The sequence below is a fragment of the Taurulus bubalis genome (assembly GCF_910589615.1).
Source record: "Taurulus bubalis genome assembly, chromosome: 2".
Classification (NCBI taxonomy): domain Eukaryota; kingdom Metazoa; phylum Chordata; class Actinopteri; order Perciformes; family Cottidae; genus Taurulus; species Taurulus bubalis.
The window spans coordinates 8242097-8260461 of NC_136590.1; the positions used below are offsets into that span (position 1 = coordinate 8242097).

An 18365-nucleotide genomic window follows, 5' to 3' on the forward strand; every position below is an offset into this window, starting at 1 on the left:
CCATAATTGTTGTCGCCCATCCAGAGCACAAATCTCCGGAAAATGTCCGGAAGATTTGGCCCCATTATTATACTTTGCTTTCTTCTTTTTTTTTTTTTACCCATGATGCCTTGGTGTGTCGTGTGGCGTCAACCACAGAAAAGACGCGGCTGCAGACAACCAGAGACCAACACATGCACCCCTCTGTTAGTCTATGTGTGTTAGCGTGTATTGAATTCATGTGAGAGTGTGCGACTGTGACCGAGTGAGGCTGGAAATGTGTTTAGCGGTTCCAATTATGTGTGGAGTTTTACTATTTGGGTGTGTTTGTACAGTTTGTGAGTATTCACATTGATTGTTGAAAGTGTTAGGGATGCACAGGTCCACTGGGAGTGAGCAGAGAATGCAGCTTGAGGCTTGACCCCTCTGTTCAACGCAAAAACAATGCCACTAACCTTCAATTGCGTATGTTTGTGTGTCTACTCAAAGATAAGTTGTATGTACCAAAACCTGTAAAACCCTTGACGATATTTCTAGCGTAAACAGTGCAGCCTAATTACCTGGAAGAACTATAAGTATGTGTATTTACTTTCCAGGGATGATATATTATGAATCAACATTTAATGACATTCCTATGCAAGAAATAGCCAAGAGGCCAGTGTCAGCTGCATTCCCCTGGCAGGTAATCAAACTACGTTGGAAAATCCACATAATTGTGTGCACGTGTGTACCTAGGTTGACAGTGAGTCGGACGCGGCCCCCGTCCAGCTCCAGACGAAGGGTGTCTGCGGAATTCCGGGACGTGGTTGCCATGAGAACGCCGTAGGCCCGCTGGGAGCGAAAGCGCAGCGAGGCGTCCTCCGCCTCGGTGTGCATCGCCACAGGCAACTGCACCTTCATAAACTTGCTGCCGTCGTAGGACAGGATAGTCGCATCTGTACGAGACGCACAGAGGGAGAACAGAAAAGGGAGCGAATGGATGGGCAAAAAGTGGAAGAAAAGCGGAGGAAGACAGCGATGACGGTGGAGGAGAGCGAGGTGGGTGGACACGGAGGGAAAGAGACGGACAGGATTGACAAGGAGAAAACACACGAGGTGGGAGGAGACAAAAGAACATTTGACGTTGAGTGAATCAGCTTTAAATATGACGAAGTATGCTGCAGCGCGGTCCTTGTTTCCCCCGCCACGTCACGTTAATAAAACTTCTGCTTCCTACAAAAACCAGCCCATCACTTTCCAGCCTGAATTCATCATCGCTCCCTCACGAAATAAGATGTAAAAATAGCCGCAGCTGGTTGGCCGGCCACTATTATCCGGTTGAATCAGAAATGCATGGCGGTGAGTGTGTTAGCCACCGCCGCTGACATCCCAGACCCTGGAGTCATAATGTAACAAGCTCAGGTGATCCCGCTTTAATGTCTTTTGCATACTCATTTACATATTCATAATCTTCTCTCCCTGCTACCTGCTGGGGCCAATCCCCAACCGCTAAACTGTTTACCTCCGAGAACCCGATTTTTTATTGGCCAATTACATACACAGCTAAACACACTCTCTCCATGTCTCTGCGTCTTTATCTCTCTTCCTTCTCCTACCCGTCTTCTTATATCTCTCTATTCCAGTCCTCCTTCGCTTTCTCTCCCTTTCGCGCTCCCTGTTTCCGTGGGAGACAGTTGGAGCCAAGGCAAAAACAAGGGAACAGGAAGAGAGGGAGGCCTCATGAATACTGATGAGCTGAGAAGGAGGGAAAGAGAGAGATAGTGTGCGTATGTGTTTGTGCGTGCATGTCAGAATAAGTGAGTGAATTTAAGTGTGAACAGAGGAGGGTTTAGTAAAGTGAGAGCAGGGGGAGAGAAAATAGGGACAGAGCAAGACAGAGAGAAAAGAGGGGGAGGAGGGAGAAGAGCTCGTGGCTAAAATGTAAATGAACCCTCATTAACTTGAGGGAAAAAAGGAGGTGGTTGGCCTGTTATATCACAGATAACATAGCTATCAGCCACACATACACCCGCCGAAGCACACTAAACACACATACACGCACGTGCACAAATTTCCGATAAGGGAGACAGCTGACTACATTTTCCTCACCACGGCACCTGACCAACTACCAGGCAAATAGAGCACGGAGGGTTGGTGAGAAGGAAAGTACAGAAGCCCATTAATGCCTCCCAAAAAAGAAGACAAAGTGCAAAGCACTGAGGCTGTGTTGCATACCGTCGCATCATTTAACACCTGGAGCACACACCAGATGCGCCATAAACAGAATAAGTAGTTAAAGGATAAGAATCTACATTTTGGTTTTTGGAATCATTTGGAAATACATTATTCACCCCATATTACCTTGAATTCTTTAAGGGATCTTGTATGTTTTGATTTAAATTTTTTAAAGGAGCCACCTTTATTTCAATTGTTCTCCTTTTTTAGATTCTCCCGTTCACCAAGGAGGCATGTGAGAACAACTTGTTTTCAAGAATTCAAAGTAACACGGGGTGAGTAATGCTATACACATTATGTGGGTGTGTTAAAGTATTCCTTTAATGGTACCATGAACAGACCAGAATATTTTCTAACTTTCACACCTTGTTGGGTATTCAGCCCCATCATTTTTTTGTCTGATTATTATCAATCATTTAAATATAAAACCTTTGACTGACTTATTATTGTTTTGTATTATTTTTTTAATTTTTGCCAATCTTTAGAAAACCTGAATTGTCTGAGAGCAATATGAACTGTAGTTAAAAGAGGGAGGTGTAAAGGTCAACTGTATAATGACTGACATTGATATTGGCTTGAAAGATTATAGAAATATTTGCTATTTCTTATTGAAAAAAAGGAGACTCAAACTTTTACCCCTTGAAGGATTCAGCTGATATTTTTATACAGTTCATCCATTGTTTTCTTTTCTTGGCAGGAGTGGGCTTCCTTAGAGAAAGCAGGACAGCAGTACAAAAAATAATAACCCACCAGTGTGAACAGCAAGTGAGCAGGAGGAACGAGCTGAAAATGTGTCAAAATGTGTTGTACAAATGTGTCGCTAGGAATCTGTGTGTGTGTGTGTGTGTGTGACTGATCTTTCCAAAATAAAAATTCATCTTGGAGCCAGAGCGCGGCAACCATCTTTGTTCATTAAAGAAGAGAGAGGGGTACAAAGGAGAGAGAGAGAGAGAGAATGAGCGAGGAGAAAAAAAGGAGGGAGAAAACCGCAGGTAGGAGGCGTAAACACGGCCAATCACTCTTTCCATCTGCTTCTCCATCTGTGCTTCCTTTAATCCACTGAACCACCAGTTAGTGACCCCTCAATGCACACAGAGAGGGATGAAAAAAGACAGTTGGAAGGGAAGACAGAGCTAAGAGAAAGAGAGAGAGAGAGGGAGACGGTGCATTGCTATGATAAACATACACTGTGGATGTTTGTCCTCCGATATAAAACATTTTCATATCAACACCTTTCAGAAAGTGTGTGTGCGTGTGTGCCTATATCTCCTGTTAGATGATAATACAATCATCGCTTGAGACGCGTCAGCAGTTGTGGCACAAACAACATTTCTTCTCTTCTCCTTGTCTGACTCCATCTCGCTTCTTTCAACAGGCCTGTATCAGTCCCTCTGACAATCTTTCCTGCATTCAATTTCTCTCTCTCGCCCTGAATTCATACCTTTTCTCATAACTCTCTCTCTCTCTCTTTTTCTGCCAGACTCTCTACTCCCATCTCCCATTCCTCCTCATCGCCTCACCTGCTGTCATATGGCGGTTTCGGCCCGGTGGTTCCACCCTCCTCGGTCACAGCTCTTGCTCCCTGCTTTCTGCACATTTCCTCTCCCATCGATTCCCAGTCTCTACATCCATACAGTCCAATAGACCTGTCTGCAGCTCTGCTTCCTACCACCTCTTCTCTTCACCCCCTTGATATTCTCCCTGACCTGCCTCCATACTACTTTAATGTTCCTCCAGAAATGTTTTGTTTTTTAATAAAAGAAACAGCCAGTGACAAAACATATTATTATTTTGTTGTTGTTTCACAAGCAGGCTCGTTTTCTCCTTGCTCTTTTTCTTCGATATCCACATTTCTCTTACAGTAAGTACCTGCCACTCTCTTTTTCATTTTCACCTTCGTATTCTCTCATCCCCAAGGACAAACTTACCTAAAATCAATCTGCAAGCCTTTTTATTTGAATAGTTTAGCCACATTTTGATCTGCCATAAATCTTTATGACTGTACCTTTTTAGTACACATCAGAGAAACTACTAAGTGATGTAATCTGGATCAGGATTGACCTTTTAAACGGAAAAAAACACAACTTAAAGGTATAATGAATACAAGTTTTATCGCCCAATATAACTGATAGTCATAATATATTTTCAGTGATTGATGGGAGTTATTTCTGACTTTAAAACTTTTCGCACCATACCATCTGTCTTCTGTCGCTCATCTCTTTGTCATTACTCGATGTTCTCAAGCCAAAAAGCGAATGCGAAAGCTGTCATTATGACTGGATTTTGCATCATGACATATTATTTATTTTTCACAAAATGTTGCTGGATGGTGACTGTAATCAGCCAGCTTGTATTTCAAATTACTATACAAGCTGCCAAAGTGTTGTTCTCGTCCTTTTCCTCTGCGCCCTCCCGCCACGTCATTCTCACCTCTCTCACAGGACCGTCCCAGGTATCCCGTCCCAGAGCAGTCGCAGACGTAGCGGTTCCAGCCCTCCCTGCAGACGCCGTTGTGCTGGCAGGGGTTGGACAGGCACTGTTTGGGCGGCTCTTTCGAGCACGAGGGCTTCACCCCCACCGCTCTCTGGGCCTCGGCCAGTCGCCGGATGTCTTTGCTCTGCCCGTCCACAAACAGGTCTCTGATGCAGCCAACGTAACCGTAATTCAACAGAGCCGTCCACACCTGAGGAAGACGTCACCAGTGTTGAGTAGTTTCACATGAAGGAATTTGACCACATTTTGCGGCATTTGGTGGGAAAATTAAGTAATTTCAAATCAAGTAGCTTCAGCAAAGCACAGTTAAAAGGTAGAACTGACAGGTATTTCTTGACTTTGAAAGACATTTTTGTCAGACTTTCACCCTGATATATTTTGTATTTATTCCTTAACACAAGTTGCACAAGTCAGGTGCTCAATTTCATTTTTAATCAAAATTACTATCAAGATAACATTTGTTTAACTATACGTTTTTTATTGTTTCATCCGCATGTGTATCCTGACTGTAGTCTAGAATGACTCTAGAATCACTGACTGACTTTTCAAGCTTTCATTCGTATATCATGGTCTTCCTCAAACTATGAAAGCTGAGGAAGAAAGGCAGAGCTTATTTGTACTAAATTTTATATTTACATTTCGTCCTTTATAACAAAAGAATGGGGCTGGAATGGGGCTGCAATTAACGATTAGTCTGTTTTCACGATTAATCAAATAATCGTTCTGTCTATATAAAAAAAATCTGAAAAGAAAAAATGCCGATCACAATATCCTCGATCACAAGGTGACGTCATCCGATGACATTTTTGCTTGAAAAATGTATTCAACGATTATTAAGATAGCTGCAGATTGATTTTCAGTTGATTGATTGAGCAATCAATTAGTCATTGTTATTTGTCAATAATAATAAAAAAAGCTTGTAAGACATAAAAGAAACAATCAACTTAAAGAAAAAAGAAAAACGTCAAAGACAAATTGGATATCTCAATGACAGAAGAGCACAACATGGTTGAAAATATTCAAACCTAATATAATTTAATCTAAAAGATCAGATATGACAATTACAAAGTTAAAGCAAATGTAATATGGAGGGTTAGAGTTACTCACTACGGAAAGTATATTAAACTGCAACTATGGATTATTATCATTATCATTAATCTGGCCATTATTTTCCTAGTTAATTGATCATCGTTGCTCTATAAAAGCAGAGAAGACTGTCCAAAATACTCAAATACTCAATTTACTACGTAAGACACATTCCACCATTTCAGAAGCTGGAGCCAGAAGTCTGGAAGATAGTGATTAATCAATTAATTAACTGACACACACGCACACGCACACACACCTCTGTAGGGAAAATGAGTCCAGCGCGGTCTTCCGGTAGTCCTCCGAGGTACAAAGTCTCATCCAGGTCCAGGATCTCGCTGTCACCCGGAGCCGTGTACGCTGTTCTCACACTGTTCACCGAGATGGTTCCTGGAGACGTCAAAACAACTTCAGTGATCATGATGACCTTCAATGTGAACATCCTCATCACCACCACCACCATTATGACTACCATCATCATCTTTATCATCACCATCCTTCCCCCCGTCTTTCTCCTCCTCCTTCATCCTCACCACCACTCATTACTTCTCTAATCAGCAGCAATATAATTACACTTCGCTAGCCATCGGTTAGCTGCTTTTAGTCCATACAGGGTTAAAAGTGCTATGTCCAACATTTTTTCTCCAATAAAGAATTAATCATCTCTTTTTAGACGTTGGAACAGTTACAGTAAACGAACAAGATCCCCACTGAGAAGATTGTCAGCTGCTGCTACTGCGGGTTTTCTCGACAGTAATTAACATTGGCAGGAAAACTATAATTATATTGGTATTAGGATGAAAAACATTTCAAATCCTGATGCTGTACATTTGGCTCATGTTCAAAGGACCACAATAGAATACATATGAGAAGAACAGGCATTGTGTGAGTATGTGTTATGCATCGACCCACAGGAAGCATGGCTAGCAGCATGTCACTGTCATTGTAATACCACATTATAAAGAATGTTATAGTGCTACTGTATATCAATTGTGTTAAAACTGGTCTGCATTGAACCCTTACAACCCAGTTTGAATCAATTTAGACAGCAGACAGGTGGCAACAGCTGCATGGCCTCGCTAGCCTCGTGCTTACTATAAAATGCTGAAGTGCAAACTCGCCTACTCATCATCCTCCACCTCCTCCATTTCACCCTCTGTGGTCAGGGTTAGCATGAGAGCTGAGAGAGCTGCGAGCGTACCTGAGCGTCCGTCCCTCTGAAAGTCCACATGATACCATTCTCCGTCGTTGACCTTTCTGTCCATAGCCTTGGTCTTGGTGGTTCCTGAGCCCATGTCCAGCAGCAGGTACAGGTGCCCATCCAGCATCTCAATGGCGAAAAAATCCACCTGCAAGTCAAACACACAGGGTATTAATATTCTGAATAAAGCAGACATGTTGATGGCTAGCAATAAAAATGCAAATTATAGCTGCATTTATAATCAGGTTATTTGTGCCATCCCATTCAATTTGAGTAAAGACTAGTATGCACTTTTGAAAACTACATTGGACTTGTGAGGATTGTGGATTCCTGTATTCTCTTAATTCTGGAGATCCAAGCCAATTGGAAATTAAGGGACAATCAGGCTTTCAACCATCTAATATTTTAGATTTTTACTGCACAGAGTGAATCAAGATTTTGTTTTCAATAGCCAAATTTGCCAACAATAATACAAAATTATATTAAATTTTGTACAGATATTCATAGTCAATTACCTGCTAAACAAATGACATTCCCATCAGCCTCAGCTGGACATTGTGTGTAGTGCTAATTAGAAAATGTTGGCATACTAACACATCAAACGAAGATGATGAACATGGTGAACATTGTGACATCAGCATGCTAGCATTATCACGGTAAACAATGCTGACGTTGTAAGCATCCAGCTCAAAGCGTCACTGTGTCTAATATACCTTGAGTGTAGGAGGCGTGCGTGGATCCTTGCGTTGTTGCTGCCGGGGTTTGCCATGGCTGAAAAGCATCAACCCATTTGGCTCTGTGGTCCTGAAGTCAAACGAGATCGATCCGGCCTTCTTCGCTGACCACTTGCTCAGTGCCACAAAGGACTCGGGGGTGTCAAAGGTCACGGGGTCCAGCGTGGCCACACTCTCGCACTTAAAGGACACCATCCCACTTACCTGGGGCAGGAAGAAGACAAATAAAACATGTTTAGGGGTTCAAGCTTTCAAAAAATGCTGTGTTAAACTGATGCCCAGTGGACATCAAGACCAAAATGGTTCCTTTGTAGCCTGGGATTGAAATGAAGCCAGTTGTTTCCAGGTGTAAACGGACTAAAAGACAAAAGCTTGGGGCTTCCTCTCAAAAATATAATCCCATTTACTTAAAATCCCTACAGTACAAATATCACAGAGCCTGACAAGAGGCCAAAATGATCTCTGTGTTCAGTGTAAAAGAGGATAATGTTGTACATGATGTTGAAAGTACTAACCTCAATCTTTGGGTCTCTCTGTTTAGCCAGTCTAGACAGCTCCAACCGTACATCATTGTTCTTGTACACCACCTTGAGGGGATTGAAGGGAAAAGAATGGCACATTAATTCACCTTTAGTTTAAAAAAAGAGCCTTTTATTAAACGTACCGTACTGTATTTAAATATTGTGTCAGAGAATTGGAAAATTGTCTTTTTTTCTTTATTTAACCTTTGAGGCAAGCAAAAATAACAAGACACACTTTGATCAACCTTTTCAGAAGTCAGAAAAGAAGAGAATGCTGAAAAGATAAAGAAGGAACAAGGCACCTAAAATATGACCAGACATCTATTAATCTTTCAACTCAGATAACATCTTCTTTAAAGTGTTTTTATATGAAAGTGACAACCTTAAAAGCAGCGAGTCACTCCCAGCCTCATCTTAACTCCTATTCGTCCCTGCCACTTGCAGAAACACTTTACTCTCTCTCTCTCTCTCCTCTGCCCTTTTCTGTTTCTCTCTCTTTCCTTTCCCTGACACAGTACGCTCTCTGACTGAGCAGCATAGAGTGTAAAGAGTGTGCTTGTGCCGAGCATTTTGATGTTGAGAGAGACGGGCGCACACAGGCTCGGCTTTATTAATCCAGACCTCTTTCTATGACCTGTGAGCAACATCACAAAATGTCCTCTCTGTATTGGCTTTTCACCTCTGTTTTGAATTTATTTGTGTATCAGGTGCTTTTGTGTCTGTGTGTAGGGCAATGAGTACGATTCTTCAATAAAAGTGCTGCAAATGAGCAAAATGGTGTTCACGCATGTGTGGGTGTGAGTGTGTGTGTGTGTGTGCCTGCGCCGCACCAAATTGTTCCAGCCACGATCGTTCATGCGCGTGATTCACTGCATACATCTTAATTTGCTCACACGGATTATCATATCATCGTATTAAATATGTAAATGTGCCAGTGGAGGGTTCACTATGACAGCGGCAGCCTCGTTTAAACGCCATCAGTCTTAATGAAGCAACACAGAGAGCATTCACCACTGATACAGATAGCTCTCTGTTTGGCACATCATCTGTCGGCTTGTTTGGTTGTTTGTTTATGCCTCTGCGTGAGTCTGTGTGACTGAAAGGAAGACTCAGGCTGTGTGTGTATATAATGGGTGTGACGATGTATTTGCGAGTGTTGCTGTTGTATCAGGTGCTGTGTGTGCATATGTGAGTTTATTTGGGCTTGAATATGTTTGTCTGTGTGTGCTTTGGTGGGGATAATTGTGCATGTATGCGCATGCACACATCTGTGTACGCTAAAATCGTGTTTATGCGTATGTGTAAGTGTATTAGTGCGTTTTCCTCACTGTGTCATGTGAGTTTTTTGTTGTTGTAGTGTTGGTTGTGGCCCATTTCAAGCACAGCGGATGGATGGAGCATCTCTGTGGCGTAGCTAATTAGCATGTTAGTGCTTAGTGCTGTATCGACTCCCTCAACGACACTCATCACTGAATCTCTCTGATGTTGGGGAGGGCGTGTGCCAAGTGGACGCATTTCTCTGTGTGTGTGTTTGTGTGTGTGTGTGTGTGTGTGTGCACTTTATAAGATAATGGGTGTAAAATGTTGGCGTGATGTGTGACAGAAAGGGAAAGAAGAAATAAAGTAAGAAAGTAAGAGAAAAACAAGATATGAGTTTTTTTAAACTTGAAAGTATAAAAAAATCTGTGCAGCATGAGTGTATGACCTAATTAAATATTTCTATTCAATCTCTTTCAGTGGAATTACATTGTGAAGAAATGATCACGTGCAGATTATATCAGCAGCTCATTCAGTCTAAATTCCCTCTAATTAAATAATTCTGAGCAAATTGTAGTTCATAGTCGGATATAGAGCAGTTTGACTAATCTCTCTGTGATTTTGCAAACGTTTGCCTTTTTGCAGTATACTGGGTAAACAAATCTAGTATGTGTTATTTGCGTGCATCATGCAAACATCCCACCTCTTTGAGACAGCCCATGAAGTTATTGCTGACTGGAGAACCGGGCAGGTCGGCGGTGCTGGGGCTCCCTCCCACGTAGAAGAAGTCGTCAGAGCCCAGCATGGTGTAGTCCTCCTGCGTGTAGCCCGTGGTGGTCAGGATGCCGTCCACAGAGATGGTCACCTACACAACAAAGCACAGGGAAAGGACACGCTATATACTCACACCAAAAGCAGCGCTAAGCGCTAGCTAGGCGCTGACCAGCCAAATTAGCCCCCGTTACTCTGGTAACCAATGTGTATGCATTGTGGTGGGAAGAAGGCCTGATTGGTTTGGGGGAATTGGCTAGTTGTGCTGTTGGGTCTTTGTTTTGGTGTGGATCAGTGCTAACTGTGTAATGTCATGGAGTCGTGCTGCCTCTCGCCTTTGCTGGTATTACTGACATTAGAAATATGTTGCTATTTACTGCTAAATGCCACTCGCTCACTGCTCACAGGTAGTAAAACACTCAGTAGCCCCTTCTACCTCTTGTGCACTCTAACAGGAATCAGACCACGTGGCCTGCCTCCTTCGATCTGTCTCAGTCCATTGCTTAGAATAACAAACTAGATCCTGTAAGTGATTAACAAAGATTCACTGATCCCCAAAGCTTCAGTGCCACCACTGGTGGACTATGACTCTTTACACCCGAACTTCAAAACAAGTCTGTCATTCGGTCCCTGCATTGCACTGACTTCCAAAAACAGACTAAACCAACACGATTTGTGCAGCGTTGCATTAAAAGGCTATCTACATCTTCTATGTCCGCTAATTCAACCTTGACATTAAACGTTTTCCTCCTTATGTGTCTGCCACAGACTCTAAGCTATTTTATCTTTGAAGTAGAAGATGCCGAATGACTTCCTAATATACTAACAAATTGCCTTAATGCTCCACCTAAAGTGAACCTGATGCTGGTACTCTTATAATCTAACCAGCCCATTCTGCTGTATAATAGCCTGTATGGGGCTTTTAGCTTGCACTGGTTCCTGTTCCTGTCACACATAAGTCAAAGTTAGTGGTATGTTATCACCCTGATATTCTACAGTACAACATGACCATGTTCAACTGCCCATAAAGGTAGTGAGCTCTTTACTTTCCATCTACAGTAAGTCTCCTCTCACTGAAGGTGCTTATCATTGCCGGGCAAACTCGCCCAGCCAGGCAGGTGTTAGTAAAGTCTCCGCAGGCTTCATCGTGCTTTTCAGTAGGTGTTAGTACTATTTACTTGTTAGTAGATGTTAGTTGTAGCACTGCTGGCAGCCACAGTAGTGCCACTTGTGTCAGGCCAAGCTGTGTTGGGTTAGTGAGGTTAGGGTTAATAGTGTCAATGCTGTTAGTAGTTGTGATGATATGTTATGTTTGCTGTGTTGTTAGGGTGAGTTGTGATGATGGTGTTAGTTGGTTAGTTTATGGTCTGGGGGAGGTTTGTTAGATCAGCGAGTTCGAATGATATGACACGTGAACAAACACACACACATATTGAAGTACACACACGCACAGGTGTTAGATGGGTTAGGGCTCATTCCACACATACACATGCGCACAAACACATACATATATATATATATATATATATATATATATATATATATATATATATATATATATATATATATATATACATACATATATATAAATAAACATGCAGCCTGTTCCTCTCACTGCATGCAACCACTGGCAAAGAGGACACAGGAGATACAAAAATTGAAGACAGGATGAATTAGTGGCACCATGAAAAGCATGCAGTGGCAGAGTGGAGGACTGAAAATCCAAAGAAGAAAAAGAAAGAAGAAAAAAAGAGCAGGGAGGAGGGAACTCTCTATCCATTTTATGGACCAATCAGAGAGGGGAAGGGTTTCTGAGTCGCACCATGCAGGAAGAGGGGGCTCGCCATTTGCGTGCAGGTGAGGGATGAGCCAATCAGTACACGCCTACATGTCAGTCACAGAGAGATGGGGTGAAAAAAACGGTAGAGAAAGGGGAGGGGGGGATTTAAAGAAAAAAAAAGTGGTTGGCAAGGAGGGGAGGAGGGGCGGGGGCTTTTTAAGCGTAAAAGATTACCAACCGCATTTATCCTTTTAGTGGTTTAGTTTTGAAGTCTATGGTTCAAAAGGAAATAGACACGGGGCAAACCCAAACTAAGAAACAATTAGAATGATATCTACCGAACAATGGAGTTTGTTTACCATAGCGTGTCCAATGCCTGAGTGCTTTGTAGGAGAGGGGGAGAAAGGAAAGCAAAAAACTGTGAACAGAACAACTTCGGGAACAAAAAAAAGAAAGCTAGAAGGCCTCTGGTGTGGTTAGTAGGTTGGAGTGGTTTCGCTAGGAGAAGGGCACAGGTTAGGTTAGTAGAATGAATCATTCCATGGATGGTGGTTAGTTAGTTTCACTAGCAGGTTAGTAAAGTTAGTACAAACAGGCAAACGGTAGAGGCAGGGCACAGGTAGGTGACAAGCACCCGAGTGCTAGTGATCCTCAATGTTTTCTAGTTCACTCTCTCACACCTTCACTCACACACTCACACACACGCGCACACACACACACACACACACACACACACACACACACACACACACACACACACACACACACACACACACACACACACACACACACAATTGAAAAATCACTCACCTAGAGCTGAAAGCAGTGCTGGTCTGGTGGTTAACCCACTGTAAACTAAGACCAAAACCTCAGGTATTTTCTTCCTACCACAGCATCACTGCAGATGGACAACAGACCTCTGACCGTAGCTTCTACATTGATTAGTTTCTTGCTGCAGACTAAAGTCTTTTCTGCTGCCCACTGCCCCTGAAACACGCCGTCACTGTGGTTCACCAAAGTCAGATACATACTGAAACTATTTAAGAAGGAATTATAAATAACTGACTAATTCATTTCAAAATAATAATAATGCAGTCACTAAAAATAGACAAAAATGCCCATCAGTTTCAAGATCAAGTCTTCCAAAGTCTCGTTCTGTCCAACAAAAAGTCCCAAAACCCAAAGATATTCAGTTTACAATTTAAAAAGAAGAAGAAAGGAAAACAGAAACTCTTTATAATAGACCAGATGAAACAAGCAAATGTTTGGCAATTTTGCTTGATAAAAGATAAAATTATCAAATGTCTTGTCAATAAATCTACCACTGATTTCCAATCATTTCATCACTGACTGAAATCCAAGCATGCTTCCATCCATTCCTTATTCTACAACTTGCCATCTTTTTTAAATTTTTATCCCTCCCTATGACCCTCCACGTCTTTCTTCTCCAAGGCTTATCAATATCCATCCTATTCTATATCTCTTCTCCTCTCCCGTTTGCTCGGCCGCTCACTCCTCCACCACCCGTCTGTCTGGTTACCTGTCTCAGGTTGCGGGTGACCTTGACGTCGTGCCAGGAGTTGTCGTTGAACTTGCCGTTGACGGGCTCCACCAAGGCCTCGAAGGCCCCGGAGCCGAGGTTGATGACAAGTGACACGGCTCCGTTCTTCAGTGCTAGGTTGACATAGTCGGCTGACTTGCCGGTGTGAAGCATCAGGCCGTTGCGTTGCAGCGTCTTGAAGGAGAGCGTGATTTCATCGCTGCTAGACTGGATGGGGTTGGGCGACAAGTCGTAGCAGAAGTACTCAGAGCCCTTAAAGGTGGCGACATACTCCTCGCGAGCTGAGACAGAAAGGGAGAGGCGGAAGAGGGAAGCAGGGAAGAAGAACAAAGAAGTGTGGAGCCATTAAACTCTTGTTGAACATTATCATAATGATGACTACAATATCCAAGCTACATTGCTTCTTCCCACACTGCTCAAAGATGATAAAATGGTGGGTGTTCATCAGAGCCAGCCGAGTAAAACAAAGCTCTGCCGGGCCTGGTTAAATTTGATTTGTATGTGCGGTACAAAACATATTGTTCAAGATGCTGAAAATGTTGTTATTGTCAAGCAAAGCCGCACTGATGCCAGCACTTGGAAGAAACACTTCCTTCCATACCTCTAATCGTACATGGAGTGGTGTGTAAACAAGCTTTGATCACTCATGTGGGTTGGAGATTAAACAGTGTGGATGTGAGAGAGACAGTCGTGAGTCTGTAGCGTTCCAAACTCGTTATGAAACCTGCCATCCTCCCTTTTGAGAGAACAGCTGTGCTGGCATTCTGAAGTGATGTAGTCTTGTTTGACAACATGGCTCATTTCGTGATGTTCGTCAAAAGCCAGAATATGTGTGTGTCTGCGTATGTATGTATGTATGTATGTATGTATGTATGTATGTATGTATGCGCAGTAGCAGTAGAGGTCGGAAAAGGTTCCCGAGAAGAATGAAGATGGCGAACGGCAGCCTGTAAGCGTCGTGGCAGCCGAAGCGGGCGGGAATGGCCAATTACAATTCAGAATAAGAAGCAGACAGCCAATGGCTACTTACCTTGCACACACTGAGTGACCCCCAAGGACACTAGACCAAGGTTTTGCAATCCATCATCCTTAAGCTCACACTCTCTTATCTACTCTCTCACACCTACTCTCACAGATATGCACAGCCTTACTTGGAAAGCCAGCAGAGGAACAAATATGCACACCTACACACACATCTGCGAAAAAAATGATCATACTATTGTGCTGGCATGCACAAGCAGGGGCGACATTATCTGTCCCCCCCCCCCCCCAAGCGTCACCCTTCCGCCGCATCCGCTCTACCGCTCTCTTCACCACCATCCCTATAGCTCTCACACCTCTCGTTAAGCTTCACGCCACCATTCACGGCGCGCCTAGTTGGCCTCCTTTTCTCTGCTCCGTGGAGCCTCTGGCATAAACTTGTAGTTCACGATAATGAGGAGAACAGAGGGGAATTTAACGCCTGCACACTAGGTCAGGCTGGAGATGACAGACACTTGGTGAGGAACCGCTGGAGTGGAGGAGGGGGTTGCCACATAATGAATAGACTGAAGTGTAATAGGTTATTAAGGTAGTGAGAGGCAGAGAGAAGAGAGCTGAAATGGAATTGGCCGCACTTGAGTGAATACAACACGGAGAGAATAATGAGAAGGAAAAAGTGAGAATATATCACAATTCAAAGAGCAGTCGTGGCAAATTGTCTTTCTTTGCTTCTGTTGCATAAAAAAAAGTGTGAATGCCAGTATATGAGTGAGAAACAACAAGTTGTATGCCAGCATGTGTGTGAGTTCCCCCTAGTGTGCGATGCCTTCGCTCCCAGCATGTTAATTAAGTGTGTGTGTGCGCGTGTGTGCATGGCTCGAAAAAAGAAAGAAAAAAGAGTGTGTGCAACTTATATTCAAGCATGTGAATGTGTGCGGAAAAATATAGGCTTTTTATGTGTGCATGAAATGTGCGGCAAGGGTGTGGGTGGGTGCTGGTCTCTGTAAATATTGGTGTATTGCTGTCAGAAAAGCTATTACCAACTCAGGGCCTCGGGCTAGTCTTTACTGAGAGGAACGAGAGCGAGGAGAAGGAGGGGGACACACAAAAACACACAGGCACACGCACACACACACATGGAAAGAACAGCCACAAATGTGAACACAAGCAGACACGTAGACAAATGTAGATGAGATGGCGGAGTGAGCCAAGTTGTTCACAATGAGAACACACGCAGCCGTCCAGCAGCATTCTAGCGGTAATTTACAGAGGTGCCATTAGGTTTCAGTGTGCCGCTCCGCCATTCTGTTGCTAATTTACAGACGTGTCATTAGACCAGACAGGAGCACATAAAGCATCTGCATCGATCTGGATGCTCTGGCCCGCAACAACAACAACGAGTGGCGCACACACACACACACACACACACACACACTGGGCACCGAAATGCATATTGGGTGTCGCAAACATGACGGAGAACATGTGTCGGGCACACAGAACACACACACATACACACACACACACACACACACACGCAGAAACACGCACGCTCTCAGGTGGGCAGGTTGGAGTGGATTTGTTGTAGCTCAGATTAATGGAGTGAGTCAGTATTAGCTCAGAGTAAACAGTGAGACAGACACTGACATACACACCACATGTCACACTTCATCCTGTGGAGAGCACTGTCGATCAAAGCAGGCGAGCAGGGCGATGAAGGAATACAGAGAAAGGGAAGAGGAAAGCACAGGAAAAGACTGGAAATCTCTCAAGCTACAATTAATTTCCTTTGGGAGTTTTTAAACACTATTATATGTTTCATATGGCCCTTGTCGTTTTCTTTCTACTAGTTGTTTGACGAATGGTTTCTCGTGGGCTGACTGCGTGGTTGTAAGTTAAATCTCTGACTGTAAATGTTTTTCATTGTTCTAAATTCAAACAACACCTTGATCTTAATGACATCAAGCGATTAAATAAAGGATTCTCTCAAGTTGGGCTTCTTTCTTCTCCTGTGGATATTTTAAAGCTTTATTATCTTTTGTGTTTTATGCCTTATGTTGTTGTTTCTTGATTATTTCCTGTTGTTGTCTGATTTTTGGTTGTCTGACTTTGTAGTAACAGCTGCTGAAAGATTGCTGTTTGTGAGGTTGTATGTGAGGTCTGACCATAGTTCTGGTTCGTTGGTAAATTGACAGAAGATTGATTGACATCACCCGTAAGAATCAATTGACTGTCATTTGTAAAGCAAAAATATCAGGTATATCAGCTCAAGCTTCTGAAATATGAGAAATTGCTGCTTTTTTTCTTTTATATATAGATTTTGGACCATTAGTGCGACTAAACACTAAATCTGAAGATGTCATCTGGGGTTCTGGGAAATTCATCTGGCTGAAAAGGTTTTTTTTCTTTGTCAGCTCTGGCTTGAAAAACAGATCTTGAGATCTCACTGAGATAATCTGATTCTGAATTAAGTTACAAAAGGAAAGTAAAGAAGGAGATTTAAAGAAGGAGAGGAAAAGGAAAACAAAGGAGGGAGGAAAGAAATTGTGTCAGAAATAACTAGTAAGTGCAAGAAAAAATAAATGAGTAACTCTATGGAGGCTCCAGTGAGAACAGGCGAGAATGTAAAGATGGAGGAGGTTTGACATTATCTTTTGTAGGCTATCATTAAACTACTGATGAATAAAGCAGCATGTGGAGAGAGTGAATAACTGATCTGATGGTTGCTGCTACTGGGACCAGCTGGAACTGAACCGCCGCTCCGACTATCAAACACACAACATCACTTGGATTGCTCTGTGTGCATACGACAAGTGTGTGTGTGTGTGTGTGTGTGTGTGTGTTATATGGCTTTGTCTCTTCTCATGGGTTTCCTCCTCAACATTTCACACACTAATTTGTCATTTCCATGGCAACCCCGTGTTACAGGGGTTCAGCAAATGCGAATGTGTTCGTGCATGTGTGTTTCAGGGAGAGAGAGAGAGAGAGGAAAAAAGATGAAGGAGGGCGAGAGAGAGAGAGAGAGAAAGAGTGATTGAGTGAACAGTACATTATCATGGACAGCTGTACTGAATCAAAATGGCGGATGGAGGCTGGGAGCACATCAGGGGAGCCTACATTATACAGCACCTGATAGAGGGAGCAGGGTGGAAAAGATGCAGGGAAGAGAAAAAGAGAAAGATGCATAAGGGGGACTTTGAAAGAGGAAGGGATGAAGAAAAAAGGGGCAGACGGAGAGACTCATTGAGATGGGTGACACAAAATGGAAGAGAAAGAGGTAGAGGGGTAGAAGGAGAGACAAGGAAAGGGAGTGGCAGAGAGCGAGGGATGGATGGCTAGAGAGAAGGAAAGAGAGAAAAATGCTGGTGTATCTAAATCCTAGTGTAGCAAGCCTCAATCATGGCAGCCCTGTCATTCTGGAGATAGCACACTGCAATTCCACTGCACCTCGTTTTTAGCCCACCACGCAGTTCTGCTATCAGCTCCTCTCAGACTGTCCACACACGCAAATGCAAACACACACACGCGCACGCACACACACACACACACACACACACAGACACACTCACACAAACACGCACACACTCGTATCCACGGCATAAACTCAAACATCCTGCATGAGGGCATCTCTCCTTAATAACAGACAGGTGGATTAACTATGCACTCATACGGTATACAGATAAATGACCAGTGTGAGAAATGTATGCAAATGCATGCTAACATATGCATAGTCTCTACATTATGTTAAAGTGTGAAAATCCACACAGCCAAGTTCACTAAAGGCTACGAC

At 43.1% G+C, this 18365-nt stretch overlaps 1 protein-coding gene across 7 annotated transcripts in view; it reads right to left on the reverse strand.

The window, feature by feature from the left end:
- nrxn1a (neurexin 1a) overlaps positions 1–18365 on the reverse strand; it is a gene marked incomplete at both ends in the record, with an annotated part of 49874 nt that overhangs the window by 18054 nt on the left and 13455 nt on the right. For 5 of the 7 annotated variants that reach the window (XM_079234379.1, XM_079234375.1, XM_079234378.1 and 2 more), the window contains 9 exons: positions 711–914; positions 4624–4876; positions 6032–6162; positions 6974–7121; positions 7687–7911; positions 8223–8294; positions 10189–10350; positions 12396–12419; positions 13577–13878. In XM_079234379.1, coding sequence (XP_079090505.1) covers positions 711–914; positions 4624–4876; positions 6032–6162; positions 6974–7121; positions 7687–7911; positions 8223–8294; positions 10189–10350; positions 12396–12419; positions 13577–13878 — 1521 coding nt within the window. Of the gene's footprint in view, positions 1–710; positions 915–4623; positions 4877–6031; positions 6163–6973; positions 7152–7686; positions 7912–8222; positions 8295–10188; positions 10351–12374; positions 12420–13576; positions 13879–18365 lie in introns of all 7 variants that reach the window. The other 2 variants (XM_079234376.1, XM_079234377.1) reach the window with 2 other exon arrangements.